This window comes from Sparus aurata, chromosome 20 (assembly GCF_900880675.1).
Source record: "Sparus aurata chromosome 20, fSpaAur1.1, whole genome shotgun sequence".
Classification (NCBI taxonomy): Eukaryota; Metazoa; Chordata; class Actinopteri; order Spariformes; family Sparidae; genus Sparus; species Sparus aurata.
The window spans coordinates 11,313,819-11,333,334 of NC_044206.1; the positions used below are offsets into that span (position 1 = coordinate 11,313,819).

The 19,516-nt window shown below is 38.5% G+C and overlaps 3 protein-coding genes across 5 annotated transcripts; 1 reads left to right on the plus strand and 2 right to left on the minus strand.

The window, feature by feature from the left end:
• Positions 1 to 152: 152 nt before the first annotated feature.
• On the minus strand, positions 153 to 4,165 carry aarsd1 (alanyl-tRNA synthetase domain containing 1). Its single transcript, XM_030400225.1, has 12 exons — positions 4,021 to 4,165; positions 3,535 to 3,663; positions 3,190 to 3,349; positions 2,996 to 3,053; positions 2,747 to 2,903; positions 2,474 to 2,590; positions 2,195 to 2,325; positions 2,030 to 2,096; positions 1,785 to 1,876; positions 1,590 to 1,644; positions 1,414 to 1,508; positions 153 to 1,326 (listed from the first exon to the last, which is right to left on the minus strand). The coding sequence occupies exons 1-12, from the start codon at positions 4,057 to 4,059 to the stop codon at positions 1,188 to 1,190; spliced, it is 1,239 nt and encodes a 412-aa protein (XP_030256085.1). The 5' UTR covers positions 4,060 to 4,165; the 3' UTR covers positions 153 to 1,187.
• Positions 4,166 to 4,655: 490 nt separating this feature from the next.
• Positions 4,656 to 8,419, minus strand: ptges3l (prostaglandin E synthase 3 like). 2 transcript variants are annotated; one of them, XM_030400228.1, is made up of 8 exons: positions 8,293 to 8,419; positions 6,259 to 6,521; positions 6,012 to 6,095; positions 5,766 to 5,832; positions 5,565 to 5,663; positions 5,264 to 5,353; positions 5,103 to 5,165; positions 4,656 to 4,892 (listed from the first exon to the last, which is right to left on the minus strand). In XM_030400228.1, the coding sequence occupies exons 2-8, from the start codon at positions 6,291 to 6,293 to the stop codon at positions 4,884 to 4,886; spliced, it is 447 nt and encodes a 148-aa protein (XP_030256088.1). In that variant the 5' UTR covers positions 6,294 to 6,521; positions 8,293 to 8,419; the 3' UTR covers positions 4,656 to 4,883. The 2 variants fall into 2 exon arrangements, with proteins under 2 accessions (XP_030256088.1, XP_030256087.1); XM_030400227.1 differs by having other exon boundaries at positions 6,012 to 6,125; positions 8,293 to 8,418.
• kat7b (K(lysine) acetyltransferase 7b) lies at positions 7,271 to 17,157 on the plus strand. Of its 2 annotated transcripts, none has more exons than XM_030400218.1 (14): positions 7,271 to 7,480; positions 8,548 to 8,698; positions 8,797 to 9,045; positions 9,192 to 9,274; positions 9,772 to 9,855; positions 10,063 to 10,161; positions 10,284 to 10,394; positions 10,592 to 10,783; positions 11,313 to 11,402; positions 13,621 to 13,761; positions 13,902 to 13,995; positions 14,585 to 14,731; positions 14,876 to 14,982; positions 16,133 to 17,157. In XM_030400218.1, exons 1-14 carry the CDS (start codon positions 7,451 to 7,453, stop codon positions 16,232 to 16,234), a joined length of 1,680 nt encoding a protein of 559 aa, XP_030256078.1. In that variant the 5' UTR covers positions 7,271 to 7,450; the 3' UTR covers positions 16,235 to 17,157. The 2 variants fall into 2 exon arrangements, with proteins under 2 accessions (XP_030256078.1, XP_030256079.1); XM_030400219.1 differs by having other exon boundaries at positions 7,271 to 7,468.
• The last annotated feature ends 2,359 nt before the right edge of the window (positions 17,158 to 19,516 follow it).

A 19,516-nucleotide genomic window follows, 5' to 3' on the forward strand; every position in this document is an offset into this window, starting at 1 on the left:
ATCTATTTAAAACAGCTGTAAACAGTAGGAAAATTAAAAAGCAGCCTGACGGAGCCCTTGAGCCAGGGCAGGTGTTATAAGTACTCACATTTTTTACTCAAGTAGAAATACAGGTACATACTGTATTGAATAGAAAAAAAATCTGGTACACGTACTTATTCAACTTCTTTACTCAAGTTAAAGTAAGAAAATACAGGCTCTGAAATGTACTCAAAGTATAACAGTCAAAAGTATTCCTCTGAAAGACATTGCTACTGGCCATTTTAGTAACCAAGCTAACTGAACCCAACGTTGTATTAATATGATTCAAAGACAATTAAAGTTCAAAGTCCGACCTGTTCGTGAACGCACCAGAAAGATGGTTGTTATTGAATCTTATTCCCAGGACTTAAATACCCACATTTTGGGTTGGTAAAGCGTCCTGTGGACAGCGACAAAGTGAAAAATGAGAAAATCCAGGCAGAGGGCTGCAGGGTCTCTTCAGACACAGCCACCACCGCATACACTTGTACTGGCTCATAAGTGATGATTGAAAGGGATTGTGTTTATATAAGTCTATGCATTGTTTGGACTACACTGGAAACTTTTGCACATTATGCCTTAAAACCATTCTAAGTTTCTCTCTTGTTATGTCTTTTACATTGTCCTCTCACTACGTCTGCCACATGTGATCTGCACTGACAGATTGAAATCAGTCTTTGCATGCAATGACACAAAATAAAAATAATCGATTATTCCCCTTAAATGACTTAAAATAAAGCAATGAGCCTGCCTTGAGAAGGACTATAAAGTACAGATATGTATTAAAATGTAAGGAGTGACAGTAAGAAGTTACTAAAGTAAAGTACAAGTACCTGAGAAATGTGCTTAAGAACAGAAGAGTTACTTCCCATCACTTAACACCTCCATGTGCAAGTATAAAGCAATTATAACGGAACATAAAGAAAATCTGATCTCAGAATGTATAGCAGGTGAGATTTCAAATGGTAAAATAGGTGCATGACAATTAACATTCAGATATGTACAGTGCATTTTGTACAGAAGTCCTGATTATTTACATTTTCACATAAATTAGTTTCTTGTGTGTGCTTTAATGCATCATTTTCTATTTACTAAAAATTATGAATGAATCTAAATGTACTGTTTCCCATCATATAAAGTCGTATTGTGTTGAACCATTACTGGATTTATTCCTCTCCGGAGGTGAGCTGTTTGCAGTGCTGCTGCAGTAAAGCCTCCACCTCTCCTCTTCGGGCCAGGCTGTTGGCTTTGCCCTGGAAGCGTCCGTTCTTTCCTGCTCCCTTCCCTTGGAGAATCTCCAACACCCTGCAGAGCACGGAGAATCATACTATGCCAACCTACATGAAGGTTTCAAAGGAAGATGTAGATTAAATATGTGGGGGTGTCTCTTACCGGGGTCCCAGCTCTGCCACTGGTCCACTGGGTCCGGCCAGTACAAACAAACCAGGTCCCTTCTCCTCTCCGACAGTCAGGAAAACCAAAGTTTCCTAAAAGCAGACAACACAAAGCTTAAGAAAAATATTTAACTGCTAACACTGAGATCTAAGCAGTCATGATAATCATCTTACCTCAGTGTTTAGTTCATTGGCAATGATATTCATGAACTCGTTGTCCCCCTCTTTTCTGTTGAAAGAGAAAGAGACACATTTTTCGTTTCTGTAATACTCATATTGATGCTTGACCGGGTCTCTCTGCAGATGTCTCAGTCATTGTTGCAGGGTTATTGAACATCAGAGTGAAGTATAATGCTCAGAGTCTCTTACTTGTGTAAGCTGAAGAAGCTTCCTCTCTGGGGGTCGTTCTTAAAGTTCTGAGCAATAAGGACAGCCATGTCTCGTAGCAGGCTCAGGTTAGTCTGCACAAGATACCATGTTGATTAGGGAATCTGTCTATGAACATATGTGATTAAAGACGTGTTAAAAATAGAAAGATTATCTAATGACGCCCTCTTCTGGCCAGCAACAGGAGTGAGCACCTAGCAAATAAGTCACCCGTTAAATGTTCTTACTTTCTGCAGCAGCTTTGCAGACTTCTGCAACTTGTCGACCGCCTCCACGTGCTCATCAGGTCCGGTTCTATTAGAAAATGACAGGATTTTTTTCCACTCAAGACTTTATTAAAAAGCACAAAAACCACATTTGTGATGGTGTGGTGATAAAGGCTTTGAACTTACTTGAGCAGAGACACAAGCGATCGCTCTGCGCTGAAGCTTTTCTCGGCATACTTCAACACCCTGTTTCCTGCCAGGAAGATCAGGTTGGTTTTGTTTTTCTTTCCTTTCTCGGTTCCCAGCAGCTTTATCACCTAAAATCCAGATAAATACAATTATCTGTGGTACACTTAATCTTACAAATATGATAAATAAATGATGTGTGTAAAGTGGGTTATACTTCTACATATTTAGAAGTAATTTGAAGTGCTTGTGTGTCTGCATGCGCGTATGATCTTGAACCTGTAAGTGACTGAGGTTAGACACGTGGGTTCCACAGCACATGTTGGCATCAACGCCCTCGATATCAACGATCCGAATGGGCCCGGCATGGTCGTCTGGCAGCCCTCGACTCCTCACCTGGTGATCACAAACACAACTCATGTCACATTTATTGTACACGTAAAATCTCATGTTAATGGATGAAGTACATTTTACAGAAGACATGTGATGAAACATATCTAAACCTTAGACTTGCGAGTCATTGATCGATCAGAAGGAAATCAGTATATGCACCTTTTCTACAGCAGGATCATCTATAGAGAGAAGCTGAACATTCACAGGGACATGGGCCCTGATCTTTTCGTTTACGGCTTCCTCCAAGGTCTGCAGCTGGGCAGCCTTCACAGAGGGAGTGTCCAGTTCAATGGTGCTTCTCTGGCGCCCCAGGTCCCTGGAAAAAGAAAAAAAAATACCATTGAAGAGAGGTACACCCACACGTTTTTATGGCAACAATGGAAGGAATCTGTGCAGCTGTGATTTTACCAGGATGTGGTCTTGTATCCAAAAAGTGCATCTGCCAAAGCTGTGATCAAGTGTTGACCTAAGAGTCAGAGGGAAAACGATGGCAGCTTAATAACAACACATGATCATAGCCATGCATTCAGTCTGATAAAGGAGTAACTCCATTACTGAGCATGTACAACAGTCCCTTACCGTCTTTGTTTAGCGTATCTCACCTGAGTGTTGCTGCATGTGGTCAAACCTCCTCTCCCAGTCCAGCTTCACCTGCACCTGCTGACCTTCCTCCAGAGCTGAGCTCACAAAGTGTACAGCCTCGGGCCCCTGCCTCGTCACCCTCACAACTGAGACATCTCCAATCAGCCCATGATCATCTGGCTGGAGGAAGACAACACAACACATGAAAATGATTTGAGTTCTATCTCATATTTTGGGCTTGAATATTGCTTCTGACACAAAGTAGCAACCTGGAAATTAATGGCCATACCAGCAGCAACCACCGACAAGACTAGCTGGATGTGGAAACTGAATTAGAGGAGTATTATTTTAAAAAGCCAGCTTACCTGGCCGCCCCCTTCAGGAAACAAAATGGTGTCCTGGAGCTTCACATTAAAACCCTTCAGAGTTTCTTTCTTCCCATTGACTTCATGTTTGAGCTCCGCTGGGCAGCAGGATACCACAGAGGTAACAAACTACAAGGGAGGAAACATGAAATGAAAACTTTAAACTTACAGTAAAGGTCAGCTTCATGTGAATGGGTGTAGATTCAGTTTTATATTAAAGCTTTGCTTATCAAATGCGTGCATTTAAACCACGACGGACGTACATAGCATAAAAGGAAAACAAATATTCTCATATTGTATTCATTGTTTAATTAACAAATGCACATTATCTTCCATAACGTAGCTGAAGAGTACTCAGTTACATTAGGTATTGCTCCCACTGTTGTTAGCTACCATGCTAATCTTCTATAGCAGTGAATGAATGCTGCTTTTCACATGCAACTAAACAGTCCAGCCGTAATAAACTGTCCTATAGCGGTTTAATACCTCTTTCATATAGCAGTCTCGTTGACACTGAAAAGCCATTTTGGAGTGTTATTAAGGAGGAAGTGTCCCTGAAAGCACCATGAATGGAAACCACACGAGTCAAATGACTGATAGCGTCAGCGCCTAGTACGGCAAGCAACGTAGTCCAAACATTGTTTAGTCCGACTTTGGTTGGTTGCGACTTGTTTCATTCTTTTAATGAAATGTCTTGTAAATATTAGACAGAAGGATGAAAGAAAAGATACTTTTAACCTTTTACTTGCTTCGTGCCAAGATGAATAATTTCAAGCGAAACATAGAGCAAACATTTGATCATAAGAAAAAAAAGTAAATTCCACTCCGAATTAAGTTACTCCATGTATCCTTCTAGGCGTTATTACCTCTCTCTCTCTCTCTCATATTTATATATATATATATATATATATAAATATAAATAAATATGGTTTATTTGAGGGGATGTACCAACAAGAATTAATAATAAATGAAAGAAAATGGTATCCTTACTGCTGTTTACTGACATCATTTGGAGTTTCTAAAACAAACAACCAATCCAACCATATAAAATTATTAACATAAAATATATTACCCCATATGGAACCCTCCAAGCACCACATTAAAATGACTTTCAAACCATGTTGAAAAATCTTATTTTTTATTAAAACTGAGAATAATGCCAGCGCACAGTGGACAATAATAAGTCAGTAAATAGTCCCATAGAAAATATCACTTATGTAAAAACAGTATTTTGGACACATGAAATCATCGGCAAATATTACAAGCTTCAGCAAACGTGGTGTTGTCCTCTGGTTCTGAGCAATAAAGTTGCAGTGGCCTCCAACACAATAGCGAGTGTACCGTGAGGCTCAGTCAGACTGAAGGGGAAGAGGGAGAAAGTCAGAATTTAAACATTTGAATGATCAATAAAATATCAAGTTGTACATCACAGCATGCCAACATTATCAGAAGGTAAAAATCAATTTAGTATTTTTTAAAAACAAAAAACAAAACATACATACAAAAACACTGGTTATCCATATTACATTTTTAAGTAACCTCCCCTATAACTATTGCTCTGCACTTACATCACTGAGATCATCCATGTCTGGTGCTGCTCCTTTATTTTCCGAAGCCATTTCTTGGATCATCTGAAAAAGATCAGACAAGTGGCAATGATATGAATATAGCTCTTGAGCATTATCAGAGATTAGGTAACCTCATTACTGGACACATTGCGGGTACTCACATCTGCGTATCTGTCAAACTCTTCCTTCCCTTCGTCCTCTTCATTATCCCAGTCCCTCCAGTTATCAAAGTCGACAGCGATCCAGCTCGCCTGCAAAAAGGAGAAACAACACAATTTTACATTTTATATAAAAAAGTAAAGTTTGGTTCATATTTATACAGTTGCTGGGGGGTCATTGTATATGCTTCCAGTCAACTTTATAGTACATTTAGATATACATTTAAACTTTCAGATTTTAGGTATCACTCCCATGTTTTATATTTAGCGTGTGCACACACACACACACACACACACCTCTTACCTTAGCTTCATCCCTCTGGAGACGAGGCCATGCAAAGTCAGGCTTCATCTTCCTCAGCAGGACATGGATGGTGCGTTCATGGACTGTTTCTCTCGAATCCTTTATATTGTTGAAAGAAGAAAAAACACACTTAATTTTACCTCACGCTGACTTCACATATCATCCATATTATTTGTCATACATTACATTTATGTTGCTTACAAATTTTTGAACTTTGTCGTAGAAGTACAGCTCATTGTAGATCACGTCATCTGTTTGGTTTTTGCAGCTGTTGGGTCAGAGTTGTCAGGGGAAGAGTTTAGTACAAAATATGAACAATTTGCAACATTTTATGGTACGGACAACTGTGTACTATGTAGTTTATATTTAACAAGAGAGGGATAGAAAGCATGACAGCGATTTCACAAGCAGAGAAACAGAATGCCATGCACCAATGATCTTACTTACCATAAAATCATTTTATCATCCTGGATATCCACCTTGACATCTTTAGGTCTCTGAACCACAAAGTTGATTGTGACATATTTCTTCCTGTCAAACCACAGCGCATGTGCGGGCTGGCTGTTAAGACACATATTAAACTATTATACTCTTGAATCAAATGTGTGAGAAGTTGTATTGGTTTTCTTTTCAAAGGTGAAACTATTCGTAATAAAGTATCAAGGAAGGGTAAAAGTGCATGTGTGTCACTCACCTCTCCTCCGGTCTGGCAATTTTGGGCTTGTTCATCGTATTTCTTGCACAAAAACTAAATCAGAAACTTCCAGAAAGTTAAAAAGCATGTGGCTTCCCTCCGCGTCTGCTCTACTGCAATGACCAGTCTGTAGAGGCTATATATAGAGGAGTTTGGTATCAGCTGCCGGGAGATTTGCCTGCCACAGCCCCTTCCCCTGCCCTTTATAGTCTGTGAGTGGAAGTCTCGGGAAAACAGATGCGTTTTCTGGGTCCCACCCCCGACTGGGTGATGAGAAGGTGAAGGTGGGGGCAGGGAGACACAAAACCGGGAAGTACATGTCAATAAATTGGGCATCTGAAAATGTACATATATCATTTTGAACCAGTTTAGTTTTTCTTGTCTCTCTAAGTTACATCAAAGAAGCACAATGTCATTTTAGGGATAAAATTCAAACTCAAAATTGTAATATTTACAATATTAATGAGGTAATAATACAAACTATAATAAACAAGCTGTTCTCAGAGGAAAATAAGGTCCCCAGAACAATATTTGAAGTTAGAAAGGTGGCAAGGTCCTTTAAGGTCAGTTTGTTAATTCAGTTTATTCAGTCATGAGAACGAAAATAGTCAGTAGAGTAGTAGTTTGTTTTTTGGTTTCGAAAAATCAGTCAATGAAGCTCTTTCTCTTCTGATTAAAATGTCTTTAATTCAATTGGTGAAACAACTATTAGACCATTGTGGAGGAGGGTCATCAAAAGAACTGAGGGAACAAATACAATCCATAGATAGATTTGGATTATTTTCTTGTTCCATGTAGAAAAAGGTCTATAGTAAGAGTTTTATAGTCAAACACAGATAATAATGGTGTAAAGGTGTCTTGACACTGCTACACTCTGAGAGAAAGTTATTTTGAATAAATACAAATTTACTTTACAAATTAACTAGATTATGAGGGTTTTCGGGCACGACACAGAGTCGCCCCCTGCTGGTCTGGAGGCTCACACACATACATTTCCAACCGGAAATGCAATTCTCTGCTCTGTCTGTGCGGGGAATGTGGCGCGAGAGACCCAGGCAACCCTGTGTACATATAAACTTCAGCCTGTAAAATAATCAATAAATAGTTTTCTGGCGTCTCTTTGACCTGCATTTGTGGAATTTCGCTGTTTTGGACTAAAAGCCCAGCGGAAGTACCGCTCAACAAGGAGATAATGCCTCGCAGACGACAGGTAAGACCAAATGTAGGTCGCACAAGAGGGTAACTAGCTAACTTAGCACCGATGTGTTCCACTCATTCGAGTGGGAAGGATGTTCCACCATATTCCATTCAAAAAAACCTGCAATTTAGCATGTCATATTATAGCATTAGTTGTGCGTGCGTCCACTTAACCTTAATGCGTTTAACCCATTTCAATGATTTCCAACTGTATTAGCTGTCCCATTTTGCTTTCGTCAACATTTTCAGTAAATATTAAAGTAAGTTTACTAGAAATTGGTGGGCGGTAACGAGCAGCTAGCCATACCAAATCTTAAACTTGGACTCTAGTATTATTGAAAATAAAGGGTGCTTTGTGGGTTATATGTATGCCGAACTGACCAAAAGACGACGATTAATGTTATTATGTTAGTGATATGTAAAAAGGTACACGATGAAAGACGGCAATAATCGCTACATCTGAAACTACCTGATTTGTTTATGCAGTTTGGTGCCACAGTCTATAAGCCGTATGAGAGGGGGCATATTAGCTAGCGTTAGCTAACTTGACACGCTAAGCTAACAATAATAATAGGTTATGAAGTGCTAACCAGGCTTGCTACTTTGTCGTACAGCTACTACTGTGGCCTGCAACTGTCACGCTGTTTGATTAGTTAGTCGCTGCTAGAAAAGTACCAAATGCTAACTGTAGTAAGATACAGGCCTAACAGTTAGCCGCACAAGGCACAGCTGTTTAACCGGCTACAATCCCGGCTAACAGCGAGCGATCAGCTGTCTGTGGCCTTTCTTCAAGAGCATGATTACAAAGATGTCTGGATTAAAAACAAGGGGGCAAACCTGTGAACAGCTCTCGTTGCTCAAGCCTCCCTTTGTCCCAGATTTTGGCATGCTGGCCTTATGACTCAAAAAACAACAGTTATTAGCAAGCTAACCTCATCGATGGTGCTTTTCAAGGCACAGCCCTATCGTTGTCAGTGTGATTGACATGACTGACGCTTGCTGCCATGACACACGCGCTTCAACATTTTTGTACCATGATTATGGAATTTGTGTAGGATGCTGATGATAATTTAAAGTTTTCTCCCCTGACAGAGACATATGCCAGGGAGTGGTTCAGATGGAACTGAAGACTCGGACTCCTCTGCTGAGAGAGAACAGACCAATAGTTCAGAAAGTGATGGGAACATGCACAAGAGACAGCGTCTCACCAGAGCCTCTACTCGCCTTAGCCAAAGCTCTCAGGGTTAGCCAACACGTCCTGAAAATGAAATATGAAGTTTCAACATTGTTCTGCATCTCAGCCGTGTAGTCAACATGATGCTTTGACTCCTGTTGCTTTAGATACTCCGGACTTGAAGCGAGCCGCGGACCACGATGAGTCTCCACCACTGACGCCAACTGGAAATGCCCCCTCCTCTGAATCTGAGCTGGACATCTCCAGCCCCAACGCCTCGCATGATGAGAGCCATTCCAAAGACCAAGCCAACAGAGACTCAGATAAGGATCTCTCCCATCGACCCAAGCGCCGCCGCTGTCACGAGACCTACAACTTTAACATGAAATGTCCTACGCCGGGTTGCAATTCACTTGGTAAAAAACGCACCATTTTGAAAATTTGATACATTATTTAATCTAGGCTATTCCTGATTATTAATCTCATTTTATTCTGTGGCATTGAGTGCTATCATAGTGAAATTGTAGCAAAATGGATTTCCTTCTATTCTCAATTTGCACAGGTCACCTCACAGGGAAACATGAACGTCATTTTGCTGTATCAGGCTGCCCTCTTTACCACAATCTCTCTGCTGATGAATGCAAAGTGAGTATCTCCTAAAAAATCGTTGTAGTTCTATTTATCTTTAGTTGATGGTCTCATAATACATTTCAGTTGCTTGTCCACTGTTGGTAGCTATGATTTGGATAGCTAACAATGTCTTGATATATCTTAGTGTGGGTTTTATTTTTGTTTTCTTCCTTTGTCCTTCTTTGTCTTCCGTGATTTATTTTTCCCTTCATGATTACTGAATCCTTCTAATATTGATATTCTCATAATGCCTCTTGTGTGTTTTTATGAGTTATCATTTATCGTCGGTTTGATAAATGCAATTTAATACCACTGTCATACACACCGGTGTAGAACTGTATTTTTTTCAAATTAACCTAAATGGTATTATGGTAACATTTCATCAAATTCTCCAGACTGTAACAAAGACTTGCAGACAAAACAGTGAAAAGATCCGTATCGCACAACAATGACAGTCCTTGTCAGACTTTCTTTTACACAGACTCTAATCCTTTTACTGCTTTTTATTAAAGGTCAAAGCCGTCAGCCGTGAGAAACAAGAAGAGGAGGTTAAGGTGCAGGAAGAAAGCAACTCTCGCCACGCAACTCGACACCAGGTAACCTCTTTTTACAATAATTGGCACAAAATTAATTGGATTTGCTTTCTAACAGCTAGCATATAAATGTTTTTTTAGACTGCTGCAGAATTGCTTACTGCTTTGATTAATGTGCCAAAAATGGACATCAGATAACGATGACATTTGTTATTGTACCAGTCTGATATCACCGTACAAGTTAATGTATTTATATATCTCGCTTTTCAGACGCCAACATCAAAACAGAGCAAATACAAAGAGCAGGTGGCTGAGATGAGGAAAGGGCGAAACTCTGGCCTTCAGAAGGAGCAGAAAGAGAAGCACATGGTACGTCACTGGCTCGCTAACATGCAGTTGTTCACCATTTGTCACTATTCCAACTGGCGTGTATTTTGTATATTGGATCATATATCATCTTATCTCTGTTCCTCTCTCTGTTTGGTCTGCAGGAGCATCGGCAGACACACGGCAACACAAGAGAGCCTCTGCTGGAGAACATCACCAGCGATTATGACCTGGAGCTCTTTAGGAAAGCCCAGGCTCGGGCATCTGAAGATCTGGTACTAAGCTGTTGCACATCTCCCATCAATGTCACTCTTGTATCCAATTGTTATTATTGCTACATTCTTCAGTGCTTCCTTTCCTGAATGACCAATAAGAGCCAATTCTCAGCATATTTGCGCAACCGTTTTTGCGGGACAATCACACATGTTGATGCTACGACCAGCGGTTTAACACCATGTCTTCCTTCCTGCAGGAAAAGCTGCGTATCCAGGGTCAGATCACTGAGGGCAGCAACATGATCAAGACCATCCTGTTTGGCCGGTACGAGCTGGACACCTGGTACCACTCGCCCTATCCTGAGGAGTATGCACGTCTTGGTCGACTTTACGTCTGCGAATTCTGCCTAAAGTACATGAAGAGCCAGACCATTCTCAGGCGACACATGGTGAGCAGCACAGGGAAATTTCACCATACACCCTAATTGTCAGGCCAAATACTGTTGAGCTAAAGTTCTTTTGAGAATTAAAATTGTATGGCGCGCAGGTGGTCGAGTGGTTAGAGCGCAAGCCATAGATGCAGCCGACCCCGGTTCGATTCCTGCATGCTGCATGTCACATCCCCCTCTCTCTCTCCTGTGTTTCCTCTCTGTCTACTACTAATAAAGGTGTCTATGCCAAAAAAAAAAAAAGAATTTAAATTGTATATCAGATTTTTTTGTTTTGTCTATTCATGATCAACCAACTTATGGTTGATGATCACATTTATAGACAGGGTCTTTCATAATTTAGAAATAATGCATTTTAGTTGATTTTATTTTATTCTCCCCAGACATTTAGAGATCTTATTTGGCAAAGAACTGTTTATTTATGTATACTACGTATCAGGCCTTTTAAACACTACATTTAAAATATATGTTCATACTCCCCGAGTCCTTTGGGAATAACGCTGCTATGTTTTTGTTGTGTTCCTATCAGGCCAAGTGTGTGTGGAAGCATCCTCCAGGAGACGAGGTGTACAGAAAGGGGTCTATATCTGTGTTTGAAGTCGACGGTAAAAAGAACAAGGTAAGGAGACACACACAGTTTCTGCTTTCTTGTCAATAGTAAAAGATTGGTTACATATCCATCTGCAGGGCCGTTTCTGTCTTTTTGGGGGCCCTATGCAAGATGCTGTTTGGGGGCCCCTATTTTGTCAAACTACGATGGATAGATTCCTAACCCTTTTGGGTGATCCATAAAGATGCAACAATCTATTACATTCTAAGAGGAAAACAGGCTAGAGTCGTGAAAACCTCTCTCAAATTAAAATCAAACATCTTAAGTTGAACCACACTAGTAAGTTGAACTGATAGAAAATGATAATACAAGGTAAACAATAGGGATCCTTGATAGGTCAATAAATGAAACTGATGGAGTGTCCTCAATTTTATTTTATTTTAAGTTGACATTAAACATATAACATACATACACCCAAAACTAAAGTTAAAGTTGTAGAGAAAATAAAATGGGCTATTACTTAGAAAAGAAAATCACAATGAGCCAGCATCCATATCAATATGCAAACAATAAAAACAAAAAAACTAACGAGAATAATACTGTTAGTAGGTAATAAGGAACCTTTCAAATGTAACACAAGCCTTTCAGGACCAACACAATAAACCAGCATACAATAAAAATACAACGATGAAAACAAACCAACAATAAAAACAATACTTTAAAGGAACCATACAGAACTATATAACACAATCACACCACTTTGTGATGATTATCAGTATCATCTGAGTCTTGTGTTTTAAGCAGATCTAGCCAATCTCTGGTGCTGAAGGCGGCAGTACTGCTTCCTGTTCTGCGGCTCCAAAATACTTCAGAATTGCTCCTGCAAAGACGAAACTCCTCAGGTTACCAAGCAAAACAGATCTTAAGCATACTATATAATTGAGTTATATTACACTAATGGAGAAATTCATAATCTGTTTTTATTTTAAACCGTGCAATATACAGCACAGTGTCCCTTTAAAGCATGCACCCAATTTCAAAGTTGTCACTTTTAAGCAGTTTCAAAGAGTTATCAAACAAAGATAAATGACTGATGAGCTTTATGTGATATTGAAGGAATATCTTAGTTTATATTTCACGGAGTATTACAAAGTGAACTACTTGCTTAACTGATGATTTGGTCTTAACATAGATTCTGTGGGCAGAACTAACAGTCCTATATAGTATAGTTCACTTTAAATTGACTTTAATTTGTGTTATTATGATTCTTTTGAATAAAACAAAGTAATACATCAAAAACATAACTAAACTGTAGGAATGTAGGCAAATGTGTTCAAATTATATTGTCACAATAAATGTGGAAAAGAAAGACACAACTAGCTCAGTAGAGTTAACAATAATCCCCTCAGAGCAATAATTTACTGCCACAATAGTCCATAATCATCCACAGTAGGCCTCATATGCATTAGGGTTGTTTAGCACACTTCACATTAGAGACCTACAAACTGAGGAAACACTAAAATTGATAAATTAATCATAAAACCAATCCTAAAGTAATGTTATGTGACAAATATTGAAGAGCAGAGGAGGTCTATGACGGACCAGCAGCTCTACTGGATGAGGATCCAGCAGACATGACAGATATCTGCCTAACACACACACGCACACCCTCCCTCACAAATATAATGCCAAAGAACTGTACCTGCTGTGATTCACCAAAACGGGTGACACTTCAGTCATTCAGTGTTATGGCATTCACATGTGAGATACATTTTATTTTCGCCCTCTCCTTAAGCAAACACTTAAGCTAGCTAAAAAAATCGGCATTTTAGCTAGCCCCTCCAACCCACATAACGAAAAAAAACCCCTTACCCTTACCTTTATCCAGCGAGCTTTTTTCTTCATCTTGTTTCTTCCTTTTTCGCTGAATACGCTAGTTTGGTCGCCATGCCGTGAATGACCTGAACTTACGGCTTGGCACAATTCCCCGCCCCCTCCTAGTTTAGTAGTACATAGCAACGCGGCGTGGTAGACACCAGATCTGACCAATCAGCGGGCCAGGTGTCAGGTCCTTTTCACATCTTTTCCTTCGGGTCATTCCTCAGGTATTGCAGCTGACCTTGCAACTTGAGGGGGCCCCCTAGTGGCGCGGGGGCCCTATGCACCCGCATAGGCTGCTTATAGCAAGAAACGGCTCTGTCCATCTGTCAAGCACAATAAGGAAATCTTACTCTTTTAGACGAATAAAAAGGAATAACAAATTAAGTAAGTGCCTTTTTATCCCCAGATCTACTGCCAGAACCTTTGTTTACTTGCCAAGCTCTTTTTGGACCATAAAACCTTGTACTACGACGTGGAGCCTTTCCTCTTCTACGTCATGACTGAGGCCGACAACACTGGCTGCCATTTAGTGGGATACTTTTCCAAGGTAAATTGAAAAAGAAAAAAAAGTTTAGATGTGTGTGTGTGTGTATACAACAGTTATTTATGAAATAAATTCTATTTTTTATACAGAAGCAACTGCAATGTTTTCCCCTTTTTTTTTTAATTTTTTTTTTTCACTTCCAGGAGAAGAATTCCTTCCTTAACTACAACGTATCCTGTATCCTGACGATGCCACAATACATGAGGCAAGGTTTTGGAAAGATGCTCATTGACTTCAGTAAGTATAATGTTCACTGATTTGTTTTTGTTTTTCTCTCATTTTGTCACTTGTTTACTGATAAAAATTGTATTGACTGTCCCAACGGTGGGATGATTCAGTAAAGCAGAATACTCAGTTTAAAATGTGTTAGTTCACATACACTAAAAAACTAATATCACAAACTAAGACATTGATGCGTCTGTTTGGATCCGTTTTACATCTTTATTTTTACTGAAAATTATCATCTTAGACGTTTATTGAGCTAAATCTTCCTTTAAGTGAAGCTGTTGTATCATATGAAGAAGACTATTTCTAATGTAAGCTGTAATTAGGTAATCTTTATCCTGGGCTTTAGCATTAGATTGTATGAGACTTTTAAATTGTTAGTGACTTTATGATACCCTTCTGTATGTTTATCCTCTTTAAATAGCTACCAATAGGTAAAGCACATTATGCAGTTTGTGTGTAGAGTATTGAGCTCTGCTAGATTTGTCACCTCAGATTTATTCTTGACTAAACTGTCTGTTTGAATCAGAATTTTAACATTAATATTATTTACGCAATATTGCTGACTTCTCTTTCTAACTGCCCTCTGTGCTTTGTTCAGGCTACCTGCTGTCCAAAGTGGAGGAGAAGGTGGGCTCACCAGAGAGACCTCTCTCTGACCTGGGCCTCATCAGTTACCGTAGTTACTGGAAGGAAGTGTTACTGCGATACATGTACAATTTCCAAGGCAAGGAGATCTCGATCAAAGGTGAGTGAGAAGACACAGAATTTATGCAGGCGTCCAGCTGTTGCCGGTGGAAAAGGTTTATTAACACCTGAAAAGATTGTCTTGAACAAACAGCTGCATATACAGAATTTACTGGCTGTTATATACGTTTGCTTTGATCCACAGAGATCAGTCAGGAAACAGCTGTTAATCCGGTGGACATCGTGAGCACCTTGCAGTCTCTTCAGATGCTGAAGTATTGGAAGGGAAAGCACTTGGTGTTGAAACGACAGGTAAGATGCTGGCCTGTTATTCTGTGTGATTCTTAGTTTAAAAAAACATTTTCAGGGTTGTTTATCATCTCTAAATACATTTCAATCCCATGGTGTAAATGAAAAGTTACATCTTAAGTATAGTCACGCTAATCCAGTCAGACAAATCATTTAACTAGGATGGACATGTGTACATGTTATGTACCCCATATCTTTTGCATTTTTCCTGTAGTGAAAAATGATTATATACCCATTAATCAGAGTTTCTGCGGATCCTTAAACACTCTTAAAATGTCTTACATTTGTAAACATTAAGCATTAAATGTCATGAAATGGTCTTTTATATAAATTTGTGAAATCTTGACACAAAAACATTACATTTGAATAAATGTATCCAGCTTTGAATTTCCTTCTGTAAAAATGACTCAAGTATGTCTGCATCAAAGTAAACATTTAAGAATGTTTTAAACCTGCCACTGACCTGAATACTGTATTTTTACATTATACCTGACTTAAAATGGCAAAAATAATTGTTGGCAGGTTAATGCCACTCACTCTAATAAACGTATTTCTTAATAAATCTGTGGAGGAAATAAAGAAATAAGTAAATTTGCTGTTCAATGCACCAGAAATAAAAATAAACATTGCTTGTCTATTGATTTACTTGTGCATTAGTTCCCCTATTTATGTAATATGTTTGACCTTGTAAATACTTTAATTATGTGTTATTTATGTATTTATTTTGTATTAACTTGCAAAATAAGTAAGTAATACAGAAATAAATGTGCAACTAAATGAACGTGAAAATGGAAGGGACTGTTATGATGGTAAATAAGTACATTAAAACAGAATTGTCAATTTATATCAGATTTTATGAATTAATAAATGCTTACATTTATTTTTTTATATTTGATCCATTAAATAACATCTGATTATTTATTGAGCCATCTATTAAGTTTTGATTTTGGCAATTTCAGTCTTCAATAATAACCGACCTTCGCTACATATCAACAGAAGACCTTTTATACTATCACTCAGTGCTTTAAATAATCTGTCTTAAAATGTGGTTGACATGATTTGAAATTGTCCTTAGCATTACATTTCAGTCTCTAATAGTGTATTCTTGGATTGTATTTGATCACCCAGTTTGTTACTTTATTCTCCCTCCCAGGACCTGATCGATGAGTGGAGAGCGAAGGAGATCAAGCGAGGCAACAGCAACAAAACCATCGACCCCAGCTCACTTAAATGGACCCCCCCTAAAGGCACATAAGCACTAAGATCCTCAGGCTACTGAATGAACTCACCTGCAGCCTCACCAGCCACAAGTAGCCTAGACCTACAAACTGTCAATAAAGACCAGAGTTCCTTCTTTCTTTACTGTTTTTAGCCTGCTTTTTTTTTTTTACTTTTTATATTTTACTTTTGTTTGTATTTTAAACACCGTACGTTCCAAGTCCGATGACTCTTGATTTAAACATTGTCAGACAGTAGAGAATTCATTCATCCTATATGTTTTTAAACCGCCTGCGTCTACTAAGCTTTGAATGTTAAATGATAAATGGTCCAGTGTGGTGGATAAAATGAATGTTTTGCTTTGCTCACGCAAAAAAAGAGAATACATACCTATAGTTGGCAGCATTTACAGGCTGTCATTTTTTTAATTTCATTCAAGAAATGTGCATTTTGAAGGTGGTAGCTGTTTTTGTTTGGGATAAACACAATAATTGTAAGCATGAACTGAAACAATAAGCAGGGTGTATTTTGAGGAGTGTGATGTATGGTAGCGCCTTCTTTGGTTGGTGTAAAATTGTATAGATCATATTAAAATGTATTTCTTTTCTCTAGCTCCATCAATACAGGATTTGGACCCATTCCTCTGATGAACCTGCCAAAAAAAAAAAACACAGAATAATAGATTTTAAAAGTGACGACAATACCACTGTAAGAATGCACACAGAAATAAAACAACCTCAGGTTTTTATACTGATACAATCATACCCTGCTTGTGTGGTTTCTCCGAGACATCGAGGGCAGTGGTTGTTGCAGATGGAATCATTCTGTTTAAAGATTCTGTAATGCACAGAACACATTTTAAATGGGACTGTCTTTGCTTTGTAATTTGAATCCTAGCTGTTAAATGTGTGTTAGCAATTTGATATTTTTAATATCAATAAAGCTGCCTTGATATTTTGAGACAAGATTTTCTTGGGTTTTTGTGCTTACCGCCGCTGGAAATGCTTCTTCCCATCAGACCCACAAACGTTTCTCCTTTATTTCCTACAAATGTGAGAAAGATGCACATGTTTACAAAGCACCAGATTCATGATTATAATGTTAGCAGTCAGATATTTTGAAGTTCAAAGGCATTTGATGTTCGGACAGAAGAGCTGCAACAATTCATCAAATTAAAATCCATTCCTAAATTCCCTTGTTAATCAAGCGATGGAGTGATATTTCAAGTAAAAATGTTTTACTAATCTTTTATTTGTTTATTTATTCACCCACTCTCTTCGGAGGACAACTTTATCTTTATTCAAGCATATACAATAAGATAAAAGAAATGGTTTAAGCAGCTCCGAGACCCACTCATCCTAACGCTAACAAACAAAACAAAACAAAACAATTTTGGTCCTTTGTCTTTTATGATAGCCCATGACGAGCTTTTGGTATTTGGACCGCTGGTCGGACAAGAATTTGTGATGAGCATTTTCCACAGATTTTGGAGACTTTATAGACTAAACGATTGATCATGAGTATAACTAACAAAGTCAATCAGCGATGAAATGAATTGTTAGTTGCAGCTGTATTAGGAAATGTTTGCATTATTATATCATACAGTTTGAAAACATCAAGTTACTTACGTCTGTTTACTTGAAAAGGTTTCTTTGTACCTGAGAGAAAAAAAAAAAGTTATTAGTGTTTTTTTGAATACATCAGTCCATTCATATTGACACAGCAGACATAGTTTATAACTAGCCCTTTAAAAATAGATCTAAAACAAAAAACACTTGTTGCATTTTTTTTAACATATATATATATATATTAAGAGAGGAGGTGGGAGGCCACCTGAGCGTTTCCCCATGAGTCCATAGAAGCGAAGGGCTTTTGCTCTTTTCATCAGGCTGATCATCGGATGGGTGAGACCTGCCTCCAGTGACTCAGCCTGACAGGAAAGATCCAGAACACATTTGATTTTAATCACAGTAAAATCAAGAAAATCTAGAAATTAGAAGCATTGCATTTCTGCAATACAAATTGAATTTGTCATTACTGATGATGCTCACCTGCCAGTCTTCAGGTAACCATCTCTCCTCTTCCATAGTAGAAGACAGCGCCTGATAAGTTTGCACCAGTGCACAAAAAGTCACAACAGCAAGCTGGATCTTCCAGTTATCCATTTCTTGGTCACTGAAAAATGCTTTGCTTTTAGTCCCTTCAAACAAAATTGTAATTTTTAAGCCAAAAAAGCTCAAAATCAATTGAAAAATGAATATTAGGTAGATGTGCTCCAGTGTTATTCTGTCTGCCCCAGCTGTACCCAGGCTGCATTTATACCTCTTCCCCCTGATAGACCCCTCCTCTCCAAACATGATTATGCACCGACGTCTCCATTGCATTTGAAAATAAATTTTTTGGATTACAATATCTTTTTACCCCACATGTTCAATATTGTGAAGCCATTAAATATTCAATAGATGATTCATCAAGATTCCATTGCTTTCAGCTGAAAAAAGAAAATCTGTATTTCTTCAGATTTTCTACAGTTGGAAGGATTATGTCACCCAAACATTTACAAGCAGTGTTAATTTCTTAGAAGAACCCTTCATGTTCAATCATTTTAAAGCTTAAATATTTACATTTGACATGGTCACCTTTCATCTCCATTTTTATTAGACGTCTGGATCGCTGCTGGTCTAAAAATATTCTGTGATGCGTACATAGGTCTTTGATATCACCGGGGGGAGAGGGCAGGACATGCAGGCGTGTCTGGTCTTTGTGTGATGCTTTGCAAATATGACCATGTGCTTTGAAGGCAGCGCTTTTATTGGTTAGGTCGTTGACTTGCTGAATTACTGCTAGATCTGGATTCATTAAAGGTGCACTGTGTCATTTTTGGGAGGAAATTCTAATTCTTTATTGATTGATTTTTATTGCTTACACAACCAGAATAAACAAACTCTGTGTTGTCATGACTGAATAAATGAACTGACCTTAAAGGACAACCCAACTTCATACTGATTTGTTTATATGTGGCGGACCCTGCCACATTTCTAGCTTCAAACAGTGCTCTGCGGACCTTTTTTCCTCGGAGGAGTTATAGAAATAATAAATATTTCTGTGTTTGTATTGTTACCTTATCATTTCTGAATTTCTTTTCCAAAATGTCATGGTGTCCCTTTAAATGGGGCAAGACAGGTGTGACCTTAAATGTCATAACAGCTAGATTACACGTGTATATTTGGACCACTGATGGTCAGAAGTCAATGAGACAATGAAAAAGGAGCTCATTATTTATGAAGGCCTGCGAATAAGTGGTTGAAATCTCAAGTGC